This window comes from Myxocyprinus asiaticus, chromosome 44 (assembly GCF_019703515.2).
Source record: "Myxocyprinus asiaticus isolate MX2 ecotype Aquarium Trade chromosome 44, UBuf_Myxa_2, whole genome shotgun sequence".
Taxonomy (NCBI): domain Eukaryota; kingdom Metazoa; phylum Chordata; class Actinopteri; order Cypriniformes; family Catostomidae; genus Myxocyprinus; species Myxocyprinus asiaticus.
The window spans coordinates 19,524,869-19,547,049 of NC_059387.1; the positions used below are offsets into that span (position 1 = coordinate 19,524,869).

Genomic DNA, 22,181 nt, shown 5'->3' on the forward strand with positions numbered 1-22,181 from the left:
TATGCCTAAAAAAGAACCTGGTTAAATTACAGCCATGCATTTCAGTCAAATTCTGACAGCTTTGAATCATTATTAATGTAGGACCCATCTAGTGGAAACCTGAAAATATTTGACAAGTTCACTTATTTATTACCCCTTCTCGTATATTTCTCCTTGTACCAGTCCATGTTATCATGATTACCATGAGTGATTCGCACAAACTGGGAAAGTGAACTGGGTTGCTGTGGGACCAACTTGGTCTCATAAAATTATGTTACAAATCCTACATTTTTGTAAAATGATTTTTATGTCACTTGTTGTATGTTGTGCCACACTTTCCTGATGAAATTAACACTAGAGCTACAACAACAATGGCTTTTATACACACAAATCTTGTAAAATGGCCGATCTTATAAATTATCAGTTCTTATACCACGGGTCTGTTGAATGCTTGGTTAAAGTAAATCGGTTAAGAACAACAAACAATGTCTAAAATAAACTACATTTATTTCAATTTCTGTTAAAAAGAGCCCTCACGCTCCCTTGTCTCCCCCGCACTTACACATGCTCACACAAACACATACATATGCACATGCAAGCACACACACACACACACACACACACACACACAGATACTCGAGTCACAACCAAAAAACAGACCCACACCATCTGCGACTTGATCAATACAACAGTTTCTATTATCCGAAATACCTTTTAATATGTGCAACTTTTAATGTTTCAATATACTTCGCCTTAATTAGCCTCACATAGCTATAGTGGAAATCACCGTTGGCTACCCCTCCCCCTCTATTTCGCTCTCACACAAACTCTCTCGGGAGCAAAGTCAGCACAACCCCGCGACTCACTGGGATTGTAAACAGTTGTTTAGAAATGGAAAAGTTGTACAAGAATGGCAACCCTCGCTACTGCTGAGACTTAAACTTACACTTTGGCAACTTGAAGCGATGTTATTCCTGACTAGAGCCACTTTAACCACAGGCAATTCAACTAGCAGTCTTCCTCAGTTTCTCTATTTCTCTCGCTCTATCTCTCTCTCTCTCTCTCTCTCTCTCTCTCTCACACACACACACACACACACACACACACCTGCACGCAGTACCTTTCTTCTCCAATGCCAAAAAGCAGTGCATCCTCCATTACTAGTTTTAAAGTGACGTTTTTGAACTAGCAACAAAGGCTTGAGCTGTATCAAAGCTAGAAACACTTGATCAGTAAAACAGTTTCTATATTATCTGAAATATCTGTGGGAAACACCCTCGCGCTCCCCCTCTCTTAAGCCTCGCACACATGGACACACATACATTATACGCATTACGTACACACTTGCGAGCGAAAAAAGAGCCGTCAACCTGCATCTCAGTAGGGTTGAAAACAGTTAAGGTTTACAACTGAAATATGGCGACACTCGCTGCTGCTGAGAAGTGCTCAAATTTACATCTTGCCGACTTTGAAGCGACGTTACTTCTGACAAGAGCTGCAACAAAAAAGGTAATCCCAGAAGTAATCTCGGTTTCTGAGTTTCTCTCTTTCGATCCCTCAAAAACAAACTCACACACAAACTCACACACACCTGTACAAACGTTATTACTCCAATAAGTCCTTGAGTAAAGCAGCACAAGCTTCGTAATCCTCCATTGTTAGTTCTAAAGTGAAGTTATCAAACTAGCAACAAAGGCTCAGACTGTATCAAAGCAAGACTAATAATGACTAATAATGCACACCCGAGGTGTAATCAGGTGGTCAATTATTCTTTACATAAACACTTTTCACTCTGTCTCTCAAACAATTCTATCATATAACATCTAAACATGTAAACTATAGTCCATAACTTGTTAGTTGAAACATTTTAAGGTTTGCATTACATAACCATCTACATTTACAAGCTTGTTCAAGCAGCATCAAATTGTGCGGTAGCTCAACTGAGAGAGTGTTGCCCTTGCAACGTTAAGGATTGAGGAACAAGTCCTGAAAAATCAACATGTGGGCCAAAAGTGTCATAGAAGCACTGCAAGATGACATCGTTGTTTCAGAAAATTTGTTTTTCATGTCATATTTCCTTTTATGACACTGTTGGCTGGGTTTAGATTTAAAGTTCAAGTAAGGGACATATGTAAATTCATTTTTAGCACCACACACTGTATTTTTCATCTCAGAATTGCTGTGAAATGTGTAATGAACAACATAAAATTTTGCAAAAAAGACACCACAGTCATGTCATTTTCATGAAATCAGACTTTAAAGGACAATTCTATCACCCACAGTCATTTATAATATGTGGCATTCGGAACTCGTTTTTAAGCAATTTATTTTTTCGTCAAATCGTCCTGCAAGCTGGACTGGACTTCTCCACAGGCTGTATTCAGCTTTCAGACTGTGTATTTGATACCTCTGACCTAGATGGAGGAATTTAAAGTAGAGATGTAAAACACCACAACAGTACACCTTCCATCATTTTTCACTTCTCCACAACACCAAGCCACGAGGCCAACACCTTGCAACACTTAAGAATAACATGGTAATAATCATCAGAATACTCAGTGGACACTTAACATCTTGCTGAATTCAAACTACACGTATTTACTATAATCTTGAGCCGCAGTGTTCGTTATCAGGATCTAACAAGGCATGGGATGCTGCTTGCACTTGTAAACAAACACCATGCTTGCTAAATGCCGCTGGTAATTTAGGCAGGTTAGCAGGATCAGACATGCACCAATAGAGCTATTGTGCAATGCGATAGTGGTCCACAGCTGAGTACAACCCCCACACATACACTCTCTGTCAGACTACATGCAACACATGGCCCTTTAGTAGTCCACTAAGTGCCTCTCCATCTCCCATTACGGCTTGCACATGTTGTTCGCTAACTCACACTTCTCTAAAAATACCCTGCACTGACCAAGCAGGCCACTCGCTAGGGACACATCAACAAGCATACACAAGTCAAAGAGCTCTTTTAGAATTGTGCCCCCTGTGAGAGAGACAAGCAAGGGAGTGCTGTTTACTTAGCAAATTAGTACACAAGCTAATGGCCAGCTACCCCACTAGCCACCTCAGTATATGATATAAAGCCATAAGTGGCTCTCAGACAAGCTTTCAACTGAGGGATAGTAGTGGCCTGTAAATATTCACCACATGTCCATCTGTTTATGTACTGTAGCAATGATAAATATATCTCTACAATATATGATGACTGTGAGAGCTAATGAAACCGTGTCTAAAAAGCAAGATTCATTGGAGTGGTTTGATTACCTTACTAATGCTAGTTTGTTCAGCAAAGCCCACACCATTGTTTAATTTTCCACATACATCCCCACATGCAGTCGTGCTTACAGCTATTGCTTTTTAGGGGGCTTTCAGACTGGCAGTTTAGTCCTAAACAGAGCACGGTTCACATGAAAAGTCATGTGAAAGTGGTTTTGTGGACCTGGGAGAGGACTGTGGTACTGAACCCAAGACTACCTGTAGGAGGTGGTCTGAGCTTGGTTGCAATGGAACTGTGGCGTGGTTCACATGAGTGAGAAAGCAGCCAGCAATCAGATCCACATTTGAAACGTAAGTAAAATGACTGCTTTTTTTTTTTTTTTTTTTTTGCAGATTTAAGCATGATGACATCATCAGTGGCACAAAAACAAACACACACGTGCACCACGAGTGGCAGAGGAATGTTGTGGGACACAGAAGAGGTGAGGTGCCTTTTATATACTTGCGCGAGTGAGTGTGCAACCAGCTGTGTCCTCAAAAAAGATTGTGAGCATCAGATATGGTCGCCTTATCCTTGACATATTCAACTGCTGAATTACAGCATATACTCACAGAGGTGCAAATGTCACTCACTCTGGTGTGCATAATGACACCAAATAAAAAAACAATCAAGCTCAGATTTGGACCACAACAAACATGCCCAGCTTAAAACCACCTTAAACCAGTCGTTCTCACTTTGTTTTGCTTCAGAACCTAGTTTTTACATATTGGACATTCCAACACTGTTCCAACACAGCACCAAAGTTGTTTATTATACAAAATTAGCAAAAATGTCTTAAAAATCAAATATTACCATGAACTACATAGGCCTAACAATATGGAAAATTCTCAACATGACATCAGCTGAATGGGAAATTTTGTAAATGGATTAATATATATATATTATATTATTATTATTATTATTATTATTATTATTATTATTAAGATACAGCAGAAATGTGGTTTACCAGCTTAACACATGGAACCAGTACTTTGCCAAATATTGTATCAGTATTAGCCATTTTACTAAGTGACATAAATTTGCACCAAAACTCTGAAGAACTTAAACGGACACACAACCTCTGACATCAACAGCAACAGATATGGGAAGCATTTTCTCCTTTTTACGAGTTGGTGAGCCTATTTATTTTGTTATCCTAGCAATGCATTAGATTATATGGTTAGTTGCATTTTATTATTTGCTTTCACAATTTATTTTTCGCTGCTGTCTGCAACACTATCAAAACAGACCTGTGACCCAGAAGACCACTGCTTTAGAAATGCTGTGAGTGATACGTGATACGTATCTTTTGTTACACAAAAGCATGTGTACAAACAAAACTTAGAATGAAAATCTAAGCAACATTTTAAAGAATGCAAATTCTCCTTCGAGTTGTGTAACCTGTTGTTGCTTTTTTCCCACAAAGGGCCATTTGCAGCTGACATCCATAGGACGATAATCATTTCTAGCTCAGAGGTGGCTACGGAAAAGACCCATTGACATTCAGCATGCAAGAGGGGGAGAGTGCAGAGACTGACATTAGAGGCAAAGGGGAAAAAAAAGAAAAAGGAGGCATACTTTTAAAGAGCCCATACTATTTTCAGGTTCATGATTTTATTTTCAGGGTTTACTAGAATAGGTTTACATATTTTAATGTTCAAAAAACACATTATTTTTCTCATACTGTACATTTCTGCTTAACCTATTTTCATCCTCTGGCTCAAACGCTATGATTTAACTCTTGTTTCTTTAAAGCCCCAATTTCCGAAAAGCCCAGTCTGCTCTGATTGGTCAGCTGGTCTAGTCTGTTGTGATTGGTCAACCGCGTAGAGCGTGTGTCGGAAATGTAATGCTCCTTACCATAACTGAGTTTCAGGCTTCCTTAACAGCTGTAAACACTATTGTAACTATGGTAACAGTGGTGTCGGTTTTTGCTGTACCAGTCCAAGTCCGATAATGAAAGTTTTGAAGAACAAGCTGATCGACCCGAACCACCTTTGCAAGCACAACTTGAGCAGGACGTTTCACAGTGGTAAGTTTTAATTTTGTAGCTTTCTTACAAGTACACTGTTGATGATTGTGAACCTAACAAAGCTTCAAGTAAAAGACACGTTGTGCATCTAAGTTAGTCATCTTTTTCTGGAATGGGTGTAACCGAATTTTTTCGCCCGAGATATGAACGGAGAACAGAGGCTTACTCCCGGCAAGTGAGCAAGTTAGCCGTGGACTACCATGGATAGCGGCCATAACATTACAGCTTGTAATTATATAATTATATAAGACTCTTAAGATCGACCATTTTGTTACACAGTTTTAGGTAAAAGCCAGCCCACAGCTGAATAGTAAACCCTTACCAAAACAATAACATTACATAGCAAGTTAGCCAAGCACTACCGTGGATTGCAGAGATAAAATTACCGTTTGTAAAAATAAATCCATCTCCACACTTGATCACTATTCATGATAGTAAGAATGACAAACAATCTGCATAATTCTACACAACTGTAAGTAAAAGTGGGCCCACAGCTGATTAGAAAAACTATTTCAACACAATAACATTAGCTAGCAGGTTAGCAGAGGCCTACAGCTGTGCACTAGGTGTACACCATAGCTACAACACAAAACTCCACAATTAATCAAGCATACTTACATTGTGATCCTGAACAAAGTGGGAACTGCACCATCTTTCAGGAGTAACCATCTTGAAAATACAGCATCGGTTGTGGTTGTGTTGCTAAATAATTAAAATATATTTTAACCACTGATTCTTCAATTCATCTGCCTTTGGAAGTCCAAACAAAGAGGTTTTGCTTTCGCAGTGAAGAAAACAGCATCTTCTCAACATTGTGACAACACTAAACCAACTCATCCTGGCCTCTGCTATAACTACGTTTTTTTGAGGGCAGGCCAAATTAGCCCTTAGGTGGGCATTGTGCAAATGTGTTCCATAGTGACATAGATACTTTACGAAGAAATGGCTGGACTACAATCCAGCCGTTTCTTTTAGTTCTTGAGCAGTGTTGTCTGTGGGAGAGAATAACTCCCTTTTGCATGGACTTTGTGCTTTCTAACCTTTTACATGCACAAACAGCTATGTTACACACTAAAGGAAAGGTAAAATCCCAAAAAGCATAATAGGGCTTCTTTAAGCAAGAACCTGTGCCTCTGCATGGAAATGCACTCTGGAAAAGCGTAGGGATCATTTTTTCTCACAACCGCCCACCTGAGTCAGTGCACTGTACTTCAGGTTTTTATAGAGACCACAAAGGAAGTAGGTGGGGGGCTCAACTGTAATAGCCATTCACACATAGGCATTTTTTTACGGGTGGGACAGGTGGGACATGTCCCCATCACTCTTTGCCTTGGTAAATATTGCTTCCACCACTTTTAAAATAGTTCTCATCAGGTACGTGTCTAATGCAGAAGAACATCTCCAGTTCTTGAGCAGGATTTCCTATTGCATTCGTGTGTCTTAAAATGAGTGGTACTGGAATGTATTATTTTGAATGTTATAATGAGTGCTTGCATGGCCAGCACATATACTATATACAGAAGGTACACCATGCAGTTACCTAGGGCAGCAGTACAGTTAGAATGACTGCTTCAGACCGATCTCACATTGAAATCGGAAACAATAGGTTGACTTTTCTTTAGCTGAAATGGTCTGTGCTTACTGAAATGTGCACCACTGCCCCCAGTGGTCAAGTAGTAAGTGTTGCTGGGCTTATGGGCACATGTGAGCTCCATTTTCCATGTGAATTGTCCACAGAGGGGTGCCAAAGCGAGTTGTGAAGTGAGTTGTTTTCAGCTGTACAGGCTGTAATACAATGAACAGGAATGTATATTTTATAAATTGTACCCCCCAACCCGAACACCAGACCTAAACTTAACCATCACTGGAGTAAAAATGTAACGGAAGAGGGGAAAAGTGCAACCTCCAAACCACATTCGTTACAGATAATGTGAATGTGAATACTTCCTGGTTTCAAAGCAGGATCTGAACCCGGTTCTCCTACACTGTTGATGCAATGCACATCCAGTCACACCACAGGGGAAGGTAAACACACTACAGCTAATGCAAATATGTCTGATAGGAGATGTCGCTTGTCTGTGAGTGGCCATAATGTGGCCCATCCCAGCGTGCCAGAACTCTCAGAAACAACATGCCGACTTCCCGTGTGATCATGTTGACTGATTACGGAACACACAGTGCATGATGAAAATATTTGATCTTTTCACGGAATTTGCATGTCATTGAGCAATCCGAGGAAACAAGCATTTAGTTGTATTTGGTTATTTCCATTCAGAACAGCCTTAAATCACTCCCAATGTTGTATGATGTGGCCATATTTATTGAGTTCTATTTGTGGTTCAGTTACTTTATAGATAACTAACATGTTTATGAAAAAAAAAAGTCATTGTATGCTGTTATTGTTGTTAGTTTTATTAGCTATCATTTGCACATACAATACTTACCCTAATAAATATTTTCATTATCTAGCATTGACATTTTTGTCATGTTCTATTTTTATCCTATTATCTTTCACTACTTAAGGTAGCGCATTAGGCTTTGCGTTATTGCAATAAAAATGCTCTGTTTTCATGGTCACTTGCCAAGTAAAGATTGATCAAATAAAAACATATGTGCTAAACTGCTAATTTCAAATGTTACCTATTTAAAATACTAAATATTACCAGCAACATAATGCAGACAGTGAACCTTGACTGACCTCATTTAGTGGAACAATATCTTGTTGAAATCCTTGTCGAACTATTCCTTGAAAAGTTCGGTTATTGACAGGGTTCAGTACAGTGCTGAAAAATTAGCTGATGAGTTAAAAACAATGGTCTGCTTCTCTCAGAGTGTGGTACAATCATACAAAGAAGATAACAAGCCTGTCATGGACCCAAAACACAATTATAAGTTGGGCTATTTTAATGCAATTCTTGTTTCAGAGGAGTGCTGTTTGCTCCAGGAGCACTGAGGTCAAATTTGGATTTTATACTATGACATTTTTTTCCAAACAAAATTGCAAAGAAATGTCCCCAGACATGATATAGGCCTACTACAGAGGTGGGTAGTAAGTGCTACATTTACTCCGTTACATTTACTTGAGTAACGTTTTGGAAAAAAGTTACTTTTAAAGTAGGTTTAAAAGTGGGTACTTTTTACTCTCACTCAAGTAAATTTCGAATGAGCATTTTTTTACTTTTACTTCATTACAATGGGCGACATTCCTGTCTTAACATTACTGGGTTTAATTTTAATTAATGTGTAATTTATTGAGAGATTATTGAATGGGACTTTTACGACAGTGGAAGTGCAGCTGCGTGCGATGTCACAGACTGTCACTCAAGCCGAGTCTCACTGCTGCAGCATCATGCTCTTCAAACAAAGTGAAACACTTTCTTTGATCTGCACAGTAAAAAAGAATAGTATCATCATGCAATGCCTTCATTTAACACCAAGACAAGCAGATATTTCAAGATTGAAATTGCAGCTCCAACTTATGGCAGCACTCTGTGTTAAGTTGTGGCTCTAATGATAATGCGGGCTTTTCTGTGACATGGTGATGGTCATTTTCAGGGTGATTCTGTAACTGGGTTCTTATAACATTAGCTTTAAAATGTACATTTTTAGATCAGTACAGCAATAATATATCAGTGCGCTTTGTCCCGCATGTCATAAGCAGTATTTACGCATTTACCCCGTGCCCTCGTGGGGGTACTGGCAACTATCGCAGTTACTTTGGGCAGATAACTGTACAAATCCATGTAAACATCCAAGTTAAATGTAAATGCCTTTTGCTCTGCCATTCGCGTGATTGACAACTGGAGCGCGAACAGACAGGCGTGCATGTGAGAGATGTGCGGATGCGAGGTGATCGTATGGCGAAGAGAGTGGCTGTGTCCGAAATCGTTCACTCATTCACTATTTCCTATACAGTGAATGGCAGTTAGTGCACTATATGTCAGCAGTGAGTGAACGAAATGAGTGCATGAATTCGGACGCCGACATATACACCGAGCGTCGGAGCTCTGGGGCTGTCGCAGAAACAATGTTACATATTAACTTTTAAAATACTTGGGCCTTACTTGTTATTCTTATTAAATAAATATATTAATACAATAAATCTTCATTCTGTTTGTCATTTTTAATATATATGTTAATATAAAGAGTAAACACATTTTATCAAATGTATATTATTGTATTTATTTGTAATACTTTAGTATCTTTAAACTCCAATACAAGCTGGGTAGCGTTTCTGGGTGCATAGCGCCCTCATCTGATCATAACCTACATGTTATAACCAAATATTTAAATCATCCACAGAATTATCATTTCCACTATGTGTAGTCTCCTGAGTTAAAATAATATCACCTCAGTGAATTATTTAGTAAATAAATAATTCTTCAGCTTAATGGCAAAATTCTGTATAAATATAAATAAAGAGTACATTTTAAAATGTATCTGTATATTTTGCCTCTTTATATGTTATTATGTTATTTTAATCAAGTAATGATTTGTCAAAAAGTAATTTAATACATTCAGCATGAAATAAAACATTGCAGGAGTGAATGAGGCAGTAAACTGGCGTCTCTCGCACGCTCATGCTCACGTTTTCACCGTAATAATTGCTAGAAACATTTCCAAACCTCTCTTCTTATTGACGAATTCATCCAGATCTGACAAGAGCCCTTAAAGGGATAGTTCACCCAAAAATGAAAATGATCTTATCATTTACTCACCCTCATGCCATCACAGATGTGTATGACTTTCTTTTATCTGCAGAACACAAATGAAGATTTTTAGAATCTTATCTCTTTTGGTCCATAAAATGCAAATTAATGGGAGCCAACATTTTAAAGCTAAAAAAAAAATCACATAAGTCAGCATAAAAGTAATCCATAAGACTCCAGTGGTTAAATCAATATCTTCAGAAGTGATGTGATAGGTGTGGATGAGAAACAGATCACCTTCACATCCTTCTTCTTGTGTTTTTAGTGATTCACATTATTCTCTGCATACTGCCCCCTGCTGGGCAGGGAGAAGAACTTCTAGCAAAAAAAGGACTTAAATATTGATCTGTTTCTCACCCACACCTATCATATCACTTCTGAAGATATAGATTTAACTACTGGAATCGGATGGATTACTTTTATGATTCCTTTATGTGCTTTTTGGAGCATTAAAATTTTGGCACCCATTCACTTGCAAAAGTGACCTACAGAGGAGAAATATTCTCCTAAAAATCATAATTTGTGTTCTGCAGAAGAAAGGAAGTCATACATATCCTGGATGGCATGAGGGTGAGTAAATGATGAGAGAATTTAAATTTTTGTGTGAACTATCCCTTTAAAGTTATAGCTCAGCCATAATTTAATATTCTATCATCATTTTCCAACCTTCATGTTGTTCCGACCAGTGACCTTCTGTATTTTGTGGAGCACAAAAGATGTTAGACAGAATGTTAGGGACTGACAGCCTCAGTCACAATTCACTTTCAAAATATAGAGAAAAACAAACAAACATTGAAACACTGAAAGTAAATAGTGACTCAGGCAAACAGTCTGTCTAAAATCTCCTTATTGTGTTGCATGGAAGAAAGCAAGTCATACGGGTTTGGAACAACATGATGGCGAATGATGACAGAATTTCCATGAATAATAATAATAATAATAATTCTGTAATACATGTTAAATGTGTATTATGTAATGGAATATAGGGGCTTTAACGTCCATTATGTCATTTGTGAAAGTAATGAGTTACTCACTACTTGATTACTCTTTTAATTGGATACTTTCTTACTCTTACTCAAGTAATTATCTATGATAGTACTTTTACTTATACTTGAGTAATTTTTTTTAAGTAATTGTACTTTTAATTGAGTACAGTTTTTGGTTACTCTACCCATCTCTGGCCTACTGTATATCCTACTGTATATTGTACAGATACAATCTTGGTTTATTAAAATAAACCATTTGGAAACTGCTGTTCTATCACAGCACTGGCATTAAAACAAGGGAATGCTAGGGTCACAGGGCTGCACAGCGTAGTGCATTAGTAATTATCCCATAGATTAATTCATGAGCCTGAGGAGAAATCACAAAGACAAGAAAGAAGAACTTATGTGCCATTCGTCAGATGCTTGATATGTATTACTGAGTGAGATGAAGAACAGATACAGACCATGAAAGGGCAAGTGAAGATCAGAGAGCAAGAACAGAGCAACTTACATTTACAGGATTGTGAGGACTTCTCTAGGGGAACTGACTCAAATTCATTCCAGTAAAATATTTAGAGAAGCAGAGTTATTGCCATTAATTGTATCCTGTCATTGGTCTGGGTACTTGACACATCCAGACATTTTTAATAAGCTGAGTGAATTGGTCATGCCCCCAAGAATGAATGTATGCCTTTGATAAAAACTTCAATTACAAATAAGATGTGATAAGAGGAAGTAAATTTTTTTTTTTTCATTTTTGATCCAATTAGATCTTACATCTCGCTTTCTCACGAGCATAGATGAGCATTCTTTAAAACTTCAAATTTTTACGTTTTAAAATTTGTCTCCCACATTACACATGTGAGGTATGAATTTAAGATGTGATCTTTGTAACAGATACTTAGGATTGTATGCAATTTTTTTGTATTTTGAATGATTTATTTCAGAGTCCAAAGTGATGGGGCCTGATTAGCTCAGCAAGTATTGACGCTGACTACCACCTCTGGAGTCGCGAATTTGAATCCAGGCCATGCTGAGTGACTCCAGCCAGGTCTCCTAAGCAACCAAATTGGCCCGGTTGCTAGGAAGGGTAGAGTCACATGGGGTAACCTCCGTGTGGTCGCGATTAGTGGTTCTCGTGCTCAATGGGGTGCGTGGTAAGTTGTGCATGGATTGCGGATATTAGCATGAGCCTTCACGTGCTGTGAGTCTCAGCGATGTCATGCACAGCGAGCCACATGATAAGATGCGTGGACTGATGGTCTCAGAAGTGGAGGTAACTGAGAGTTGTCCTCCGCCACACGGATTGAGGTGAGTAACCGCGCCAGCACGAGGACCTACTAAGTACTGGGAATTGGGCGTTCCAAATTGGCAGAAAAGGGGATAAAAAAATAAAAATAAAAAAAATAAAAAGTTCACAAAGTGAAAGCTTAGGGAAGACATTTCCCAAGCAGTGATTGATGTGCCCTGAGAATATGCAGCTAAAAATCTGGATAAAGTCAGTCTATGTTGAAAATAAAAAGTTATAATGTTCTCAATATTTTACTCATTTATTCTTAAATTTCAGGTATGTTTTCCCTAAAGCTCCTGTATTGTTAAACACCATGGGTGTAATCATAAAAGACAAGAAATGCAAATAATGGCTAATCATATGCCCGCAGAGGGAATAACCAGAGAAAGATGGTTTAATTCAGGCTTTAGGTGTCTGAAGCTTGACGATATTTTAAATGTTGCAGTTTCAATGCAATACAGAGCTTGGCAGGATGTGCCAACACAATGATATGGATAATCTCCTGCTGAACACTCAGATTATGATTGCGGAAATTAGGCTGCATATTTCCCAGAGGTACAGTAGCGTGTTTCCTTAGCAAACAACAGCCACAGCATGACAAATTCCACACTATGGAGGCTACTATTCAAGGCAGTCTCTCCCTCCCTTGCTTACGGTTTCCTAAACACACTCACACACATTCAATCATCCTTCTAGCTCCCTGAGATTTGTACCAATTCCCATCATCAACATTTCTGACCACAGTAATCCAAGGTCATTATTAGAGAGTGGACCATTAAACCCTAGTGGAAATGTTGTAGTGGATGTTTATGGTGAATGCAGAATGAAACAGGCTCATCTCTCTGTGCTGGATTTGACATGCATTCCTGTGGCGGAATAATTCCTGCAGAAATAATAGCCAGACAGCACAAGATCCCAACGCAGCAATGCCCTGCTCTATTGCCCTGGCCTGCCTGTGGGTTTGAAGTATTCCAATCTACGTATTCCAGGTTGTCTGAGGCGGAATACTGTGTCCTGCCAGACACGGGCGGAACGTTATTATGGACAATGCGCGACAAGGACGGGTTAAGCCGTCGCGCAACATCTCCAGGATGCGAGCGGGGCCCTAGTGGGGTGGCAAGTGGGGTGGCAAAGCATCACTTCTGGCCCCGCCCCTGCTGGTAGATGCCATAACTACACCAGTATGCCGGCAAAAACTTGTTTCTCATTGACAGCCAATCAAAAGTAGCTATGTATTCTGACGAAATAAAAAATTTTGCAAGGAAGATATAAACCACAACAATTTCATGATATTGTAGTAGATGTTCCACCGGTGACTCTTAATAGTGTGAAACAGACTTAGGATCAGTCACAAGGCATTTACGACTCAAGTGGTTGGCTCATAAAAAATTTTCCGGAATTGAGTGTCCATGAAGGTAAGATGGCAGCATCCAGCATGAATGGGAGATGTATGGAAATGCTAACTGATTGCTTTCTACAGTTATATTAGAACTCCTTGGTTGAACTACTCAAGCAAACAGAGTGGTGTGTTGAAAGCTCCAGTCTTTACGTTCTTCAGGAAGTCAACCTGGGGTGCGTTCCCAAAAGCATTGTTAGCCAACTATGGTTGCAATTTCCATAATCACCAACATAGTTCAACGATTTGATGTTTTACAAATCCATAGTTCAAACAAACATTTGCAAACAGCATTGCAAATTTTAGTGGTGAACTACAACTCTCCACTTGTGGTTAGAAGCATAGTTTCTTGTTAGTTTGCTGTGTGGACATCATTTGACTTTGCTGAGGCTTTTATATCTATCATTCCATTTTTAATTCTGCCAACACTCTGACCACTTTAACATGTATTTAAGAAGGGATTAAAGTCTGTTAAGAGAAAGCGGTTTATCACACACAGTTTCTGTTAGAGAACACAGCTTTTATGTGTTTATGTTAATACATAAGTGCCGTTTATATGTTTTTAAAGAGAGTGCATGTGCGTATGTGCTCAAGTGCATCAGGTAACCCCAAAGTCTGATATAGAGGGAAACCAATGTGGTTCATACGATGGATTTGCGACTACTACGGATTTTGGAAACAGTCGTGACTAACTAGTTAATTTCTCCAATGATGCATCGTACTATGGTGGTTAGAAAATGAGTTATGTCATTGTATGGGAAACACACCTTGACTTACTAACAGATATATCTGCACATTAAAATGGGGTAGGAGAAAGTTTTTACCTCAAAAACATTAAACACTTCACATTGTGTCTGAAAAATTTTGCAAGGCACTGAAGGAATGTAACATCAGATCATGAAGAAATCACACCTTTTGGAACATCCAGTGCTTAAGTAACGGGAGCCAGCTGATAGATAGCTGTGCAATGTGTATGAACCTCACTCTCCTGACCTCAAGAGGTGCATTAGCGACTGATGCTAGAGGCAATAGCCTTTAGCCTCCTTGTTAGCGCACCCGCCTCCCATGCCGGAGATGCCAGTTGGAGTCCCGTGTGGAGAGGGTAATGTACTGTCAAGGTTGTGGAGTAACGGAATACATGTAACAGGATTACGTATTTTAAATACAAAATATTAGTAACTGTATTCCACCTCAGTTACAATTTAAATAGTTGGTAATCAGAATATACTTACATTCAAAAAGTATTTTGATTACTGAAGAGATCACTTTGCATTTTATTGTTATTTGTTCCATTTAATATTTAGTCTATTCAGTTGGAAAACATTTATCCATATAAATGATGCGATCCAATGAGCGTTTGAATAGCGGTGAAACTTATGATGTGTTACATTCATACGAGCTGACAGAAAAGTAAATTTGGAGCAGCAGAAAGAGAAATAAACCTTGTGTAAATTGTCACGTGAACATTTATCTTTATGCTAAGCTAAAATGCTATTTCTAGCCATTTTACATGCACCTGATACCAGGCAAGATCATATTTTTTTACCAAGAAAATCCACGTTAGTTCATATTTTTTTTCTCTCTAGTAAGACAATTAGGCATATTAGGGCAAACATTCTTGATGATAATCTTTTTAATTGTTTTTTCTGTAAAAATATCTAAAAACCCTTAAAACAATATCAATTTGCTTGATCTTGTTTTAGAAGCAACACCATGTAAGATATTTAGGCTTTTTTCAGAGAATGTATTTTTAACCTGTGTATTTTGTATTAATGTACTGGCAGATTTTTTATAGTCAGAACAATTGAAAAAATCTACCAGTGCTGAAGTAATCCAATGTATTTAGATTACGTTATTGACCTTCTGTAATTTAATGGAATTTGTTACAAATGTGTAATCTGTAGTGGAATAAATTTTAAAAGTAACTCTCCTAACCCTGTGTACTGTGTATACAGTACAATGGTATGTCAATGCCAGTGGAGAGTGCTTTCCCTTTATTTCTAGTCTGCTTTAAGAGACAAGCGCAAGAGCACTCAGTACAGCAGCCACTGTGCTATCAGATGAAAAGCCTACTACTGTGTCTAGAGCCTACAGTCATAACAGCCTCTCCCCTGCCTGGAGAAAAGGGAGAGAAACTGTATGTGTGTGTGTTTGAATACTTGTATATGTGTGGGTATAGAAGTGTGTGGGTGAGAGAGAGAAAAATAGCATATGTGTCTATATAAGAGAGCATGTCAGACAGAGAGAAAGAGGAAAAGCATGACAGACGGAGAGAAAGAGGAAAAGGTAGAAGAACAAGAATTGTTTGTGTGTGTCATTCAAGGTATCTTAGGCTGGGAAGAAGTAGTTTCTGTCTTCGCTCTTAGTTGATCAGACACAGCTCAGGTCTGGCAAAGGAAATACTTTTCACCTGTCAAAAAATATATGTGGTTCTAGAGAAAGAGAACATTACATTGAAGTTAACTCCACAGATTTTAAACATATGCACAATGATTAAAGCAGTGATCTGGATGCTGTTAGGAAACACTGGCTGTCAAAACACAATGCATGAAATACCCAACAAAACTACAAATATTTTTTTTTATCAATATGTTGATGAAACTGTGATTTTCTGAACACCATTTATCAGATATGGAACAAGAAGATATACTATAATCAGTATAATTGAATGTCGGTCGGATTCAGCTGATAGCAGCGTGTTACTGACAAGGGAGAGCAATGGGAGATACAGAGAGAAAGGTAGGTGGTTGAAAATCGATGACATAACACACAGTGGCGTTTCGGTGGGGGATATTAATCTGGGAGAACTAATTAATGTCATGCATTGACTGTTCAATAAACTGGCTCCCTCTCATCTCATCTCATCTCATCTCATCTATGCGCATCGTTTCTGTTCATTCTCTTGGAACAGCAATTGTTGTAACTGGCCTATATCCAAAGCTCTTGATAATCACAAAGACTGAATTGCTTAATATCAAAATGTCAGCATAAACCTATAAATTACTTAGAGAGAATATAAAAGGGTCAGTTTGACCTTACGGCCTTGTGTAAACTTTACTTGATTAATATAAGACAAACTGCTTGGCTATAGAGCTTTTTGCCTTTGATAACAAACCAATTTCAAATCAGTCATATAATGCAACAAAAAACCTCATTAGAAACTTCTGAGAATCTCTGCGCCTCTGCAAAGACAAATGCTGTGATTATATCCCGTCATTGCTTAATACTCAATTTACTTACAGACATTAAGTGAATGAATCTTTCAGGGACAAGCACAGAGTTCTGCATTCATTTGCTTTTTCCATGGAAAAGTGGTGGTATAGGAATGGCAAACCAAAACAAAAAAAGAAGATGCCTGTTATAGTAAAATTTGACATTACAGATGTTTTTGGGATTACATACTTTTAATTTACAGAGCAACTCACGCAGTGATAAAGTTGCTTTCACATGGAGCCTTGCACATGAACAGACTTGTTCTTTCTCTGTGTTTTGTAATGACAAGCAAATTAGCTTGAACTCAGGTGACCGAGCATTACTTCCTGAGGCAGCAGTCTTGTCTTCCCATAGGGTGTGCAGCTAAGGAACTGAACCAGACGAGTGGGTTTAATTTCAATGTTTTGAAAGCATTGTATTGCACAGTAATGATCTAACTCTTAATTGCTATGCTTTTGCAAGCCCTCCGTTCTAAGTAATTGATTCTTAATGATAGAACAGCAGTGTAGTGGTCAAATACAGTGGGATGACATCTGTAAATGTGGTTTTAAGCTTGCCTCCAGAAATATACCGAAAGAGAATCTCAATGAATAACACTGTGAAAAGACGGCATGCCTAAAATAGACATTCCTTGTCTACCACAATTTTAATATCCTGCCTCAATTTTCTATGCTGTAAAAAAATCAGGTACCGTAGAAGATGTGCTTCATGTGGCAACACCTAAATTAACTAGTTTTATTCAAGTCAAAAATTTTATTAGGACCAAATCAACCTACCTCAGATAGAAATAACTCCTTAAGGTAACAACTGCACATTTTCACTTTTTACAGTGTATGTTCTAAACCCTTGGCAGGACGAGTCTCAACTGAAGAACATCCACAGTGGCATCTTCACATTCCACAAAAATAACTTTGCTCCTGATCAGGTCAGTGAGCTGTCACTTTACCTCTCTATGCCTACTACGGAGAGCCCCAGATATGACGGTGAGCCGCGCTGGTTGTGTATGTTGGATGAGAAAAATGAAGTTACCACAATGTTATCCATTATCCAGATTAATTGTGATTCAAATGGTTGTGCTTTTGAACCTTGTGACCTTTGTGCTGAAAATATATTTACTAATAGCTATATTAAAGGGATCTTTACACAGCCAAGTTTATCCTGCTCTGTGTCTGCTTAAAATTCTGTGTAAAGACGCAATGCAGCATAAAAGCCAGTTTAAATTAAGCCTTCTCCAAACCACCTCAGAGCAGCCTTAAACTTTGTTTTTGTCATTATTGAGCTTACATTTTATAATTTAGTTTATTTTATTTAGTTTATTAGGTATAATTTCATATTTTCATTCATTTCATATTTCTATATTCAAAATTTTATATTTAAAACATTAATCTCATATTATGTATGCAATTTCTGTGTGAATGCATTTATGCCTGCTCTGAGCAGCATTAAACAGTCTGTGTAAATGCATCAAAATTGCCAGTTTAAATGCAGCTTCTGTGCCACCTTGGCAGTGTAAAGATGGCTTAAGAGACAATTAAATGAACAACAAAGGAACTTTATCTTACTTTGGGTCTCAGCAGCCAGTGTATAATGAACAGTGTTGGGGAGTAATGGAATACATGTAACGGGATTACGTATTTAAATTACAAAATATAAGTAACTGTATTCCACTACAGTTACAATTGAAATCATTGGTAATTAGAATACAGTTACATTCAAAAAGTATTTTGATTACTGAAGAGATTACTTTGCATTTTTTTTGTCATTTGTTTCATTTAATATTTAGTCTATTCAGATGGAAAAATTTATTCATATAAATGATGTGATCCAAAGTGCATTTGAACAGCGGTGAAACACTTTCTTATGATGTGTTACATTCATACGAGCAGACAGAGAAGTACGTTTGAAGTAAGTTTGGAGCAGAAGAAATAGAAATAAACCTTGTGTAAATTGTCAGCTTTACACTAAACTAAAATGCTATTTCTAGCCATTTTACATGCAAGTTACCAGGCACGATCATATTTTTTTATCAAGAAAATTCACATTGGATCATAATTTCTTTTTTCTAGAAAGACCTTTGATATTAGGGCAAAAATTTTATTCTTGATAATATTTTTTTTGTATTGTTTTCCTGTAAAAATATCTAAAAATCCTTAAAACAAGACCAATTTGATTTATCTTGTTTTAGAAACAACACTGCATAAGATATTTAGGTTTTTCCGAGAATGTATTTTTATTTTGTCTTACTGTACTGGCAGAGTTTTTATAGTCCAAACAGGTGAAAGAATCTACCAGTGCTGAATAAGTAATCCAAAGTATGGCATGTATAGCATGTATTCTGTAATCTGTAGTGGAATACATTTCAAAAGTAACCCTCCCAACCCTGATAACAATTATCAATCTATTTACTCTTGAGCACTCGTAGGGAGTTGATGTTTACATCAAATGCTCCAGCAGTCTTGACTAAAAGACCTCTGCAGCTTAATTAGCATTTACAAACTTTATCTCAAAGCTCCATCCGTCTGTCAGAAGAGGAATTCACTGAACTAATGACTTAGTTTCTCTCCCACATTTTGCCACAGAACAGGAAAAACATTTCTTTAAAATGCTTATATGTAAAATATCTGATGATTAATCATTGTTTGGCACTTTTTGACACTTTTTGCTTTTAATTTAATTAAACTGAGTCTTGGCTGCATATAATATTTGTCCATTAAATGGGTGACTATTCTTGGGTCTTAATCCAATTATTCCTGGCTACCTGCTCAAGTACTTGCCTGTTTGAAGCAGCATTTATGAAGTGTGTTTTATAATCAATATTGCTGAAATTAGACGTTCATAATTTCTCACGGTTGAAAACTTGTTGATTATGTGGTGCTTTAGGTGTTGATACAGCACAAACATGGATTTTATAATACAAGAACCACCATCCAATTATTTCTATGAAGAACCAATTTCTCCTTTATGCTATTGATTTTACCAATACTAACGCTCTGCAAGGCAATTAGCTAAGTAATTAAATAATGTAGGAACATTAAGCAGGTTGGGGGGGTGCTAAAGAAATCCTCGCCCATTTCCACATCATATAGTTTCCAAAAGCAAAATGTATTAAAAGTTATCTTTAAAAAAATAAAAAAAATAAATAAAGGTTTCTGAAATATAACTGTAAAGCAAAAAGGAGTAAAATGTTTTTATAATCCAGCAACTTATAATGAACCAGAAAAAATAGCCTAAATACAATTATTAAAGTGAATAAACTTATTAAAGTTAATAAGTCAATATTTTTATAATAACTAAAGTCTTTTTTTTTCTTTCTTTTTTTAATAAATCTTAATGTACTTTAACTAATGATCAAAGGGTGTATAATCATTAGGCTATATAATCATGTTTGTTAATTTATTAATGAACGCCATTATGAAATGTTGCCATGGTTTTTAAGCAATTTAACGTGAAATAGTGCGTTTTATGTCAACTAGACCTTAAATTGGCGCCACGTTCCTGAGGCGATCAACACAGAGAGAGGCATTTTTCACTGCTGTAAGCTATAACAGCAAATCTCTTCTGCAGATAATATAACACTATAGACATTGGACATCTATCCATTTGACAAATAGCAACCTAGTTAAGAGTTAAACAGACGCCGGATTTTGACAGTCAGAGTAAAGCGTCATTGTTCATGTCAGTTCGACAGAGAATCCAGCAGCTCACTTTCAGCTCTGTCTTGAGGGGCCGTTCACACCGAACGCGTTAATGCGCCTGTACGCGCTGTTTGTCAGTTGTTTTGCTAAGTAAATATGCGCTAGACGTACGTCTTTGTCCGTTACGTGTCATGCTGTTTTTTTCCCCCAGCGTCTCGCCCAGGAGTGCCGCGTTTTTCGACGTTAAAAAGAACTCCAACTGTTAAAAGCGCGTCTTGAGACACTTGCGTTTTTCTATATTCGTGATGCGGCGTCCAGGTTTATTTTTTTTTTATTATTTTATTTTTTTTTAGCGAAAGGACGCGTTCGGCTGTCCTAAAAACACAAACTTCCAACACTCCAACTTAAAACTTCCAAAACACTAGATATTCCACCAGACTTATAGAAAAAGAAAAAAGACTATCGTTGAAATGCTGATGCTTTAACTTATTTAAAATGCTCAGAATTGTTGTAAGTCTTATGTTTGTGTTAAAATGCCATGCGAGCCACCATGATCTGTGCCCTCTTGTCAAGGGTTAAAAATTATCGTTAGCCCTTGCCTACCACGATCAGTCTTAAATGGAATGCAATCATAATGCATTAAACACAAAACCTCTATCCTGAAAAGAATGCAAGTTGATTAAAAGAAATTACAACTACAATGGTTATAGCTCTGATGGAGTAAATGCAGCCCGACTTATTCACTCATGCACACCAGCGTGCCAGCTCTGGTGCCATATCTCCCAGTGCCCTAACACTGCAAAAGAGGCACGTAATACGAGGTGGTGTATACGATTCAACTTACGGGATGATGAAGAAGCTGCCTGAGAGATGCTGAGGTGACTAAAAATCCACATCAAGAGCTTCAACCCGATCCTGGCGTGTCGCTGCATCTTCGCGTACTGCGCTGCTGAGATTTGAGCTGAGATGCGCGCGCCTTGACAGTTACTTTTCCTCCTCGTGCCACAGCCTGCGAGCGCTGCACTGTCCGGATGAGCAGTTCCACAGAGCAAAGCCTCTTGATCACGCCGCGCTAACCAACGCTTCTCGGAGGAGCTATAGTGATAATATATTTCAACGCAACGATCAGACATTTAAACAACAAAAGATTTCAGAGCACTTTAACGCAGTATTTCAAGCCATGTCGTAGCGAAGACCGATGTGCGAAACCCCTCTCCTTTGCGTTGGTACATTCCACCAAACAGCGGAGCAACCCTCGCGGGACAGGGGCCATAGCTTTGAGCGCCTTCTCATGGGCAGCAGAGAATAGATAACAGTTTTAATGAGACTTTCTTTTTACAGAATGGCATTTCTGGAGGAGTTCCTGTAATTGGAAACATTTTGGACATGGACTACACCCAAATTACGGTGGTGGTCATACAAGATGATGAAGTAATCATTTTTTAGCACTAATTAATGGAATACAGTATTTAGACACGTAAGCCACGCTTAAATGTATGAATATTATTGCAGCGATAACAAAATTGCAAACCATGTGACATCTGTGAACAAACCATATTTCATCTTTTCTCAGAAATAACTTCACCCATACAGAAATGTGAAATATGACAATATATGCAATTTGCAAAACACATATATAAAATGTATGTCCATATACGGTTTGCACTGATAGTAA

The 22,181-nt window shown here is 37.8% G+C and overlaps 1 protein-coding gene across 2 annotated transcripts in view; it reads right to left on the reverse strand.

The window, feature by feature from the left end:
* The window catches only part of LOC127434183 (contactin-associated protein-like 2), a 508,727-nt gene extending 487,061 nt beyond the window's left edge, over positions 1-21,666 (reverse strand). For both annotated transcript variants that reach the window (XM_051686737.1, XM_051686736.1), the window contains exon 1: positions 21,351-21,666. In XM_051686737.1, the coding sequence (XP_051542697.1) occupies positions 21,351-21,639 (289 nt within the window). In that variant the 5' untranslated portion in view covers positions 21,640-21,666. The remainder of the gene's footprint in view (positions 1-21,350) is intronic.
* Positions 21,667-22,181: the final 515 nt, after the last annotated feature.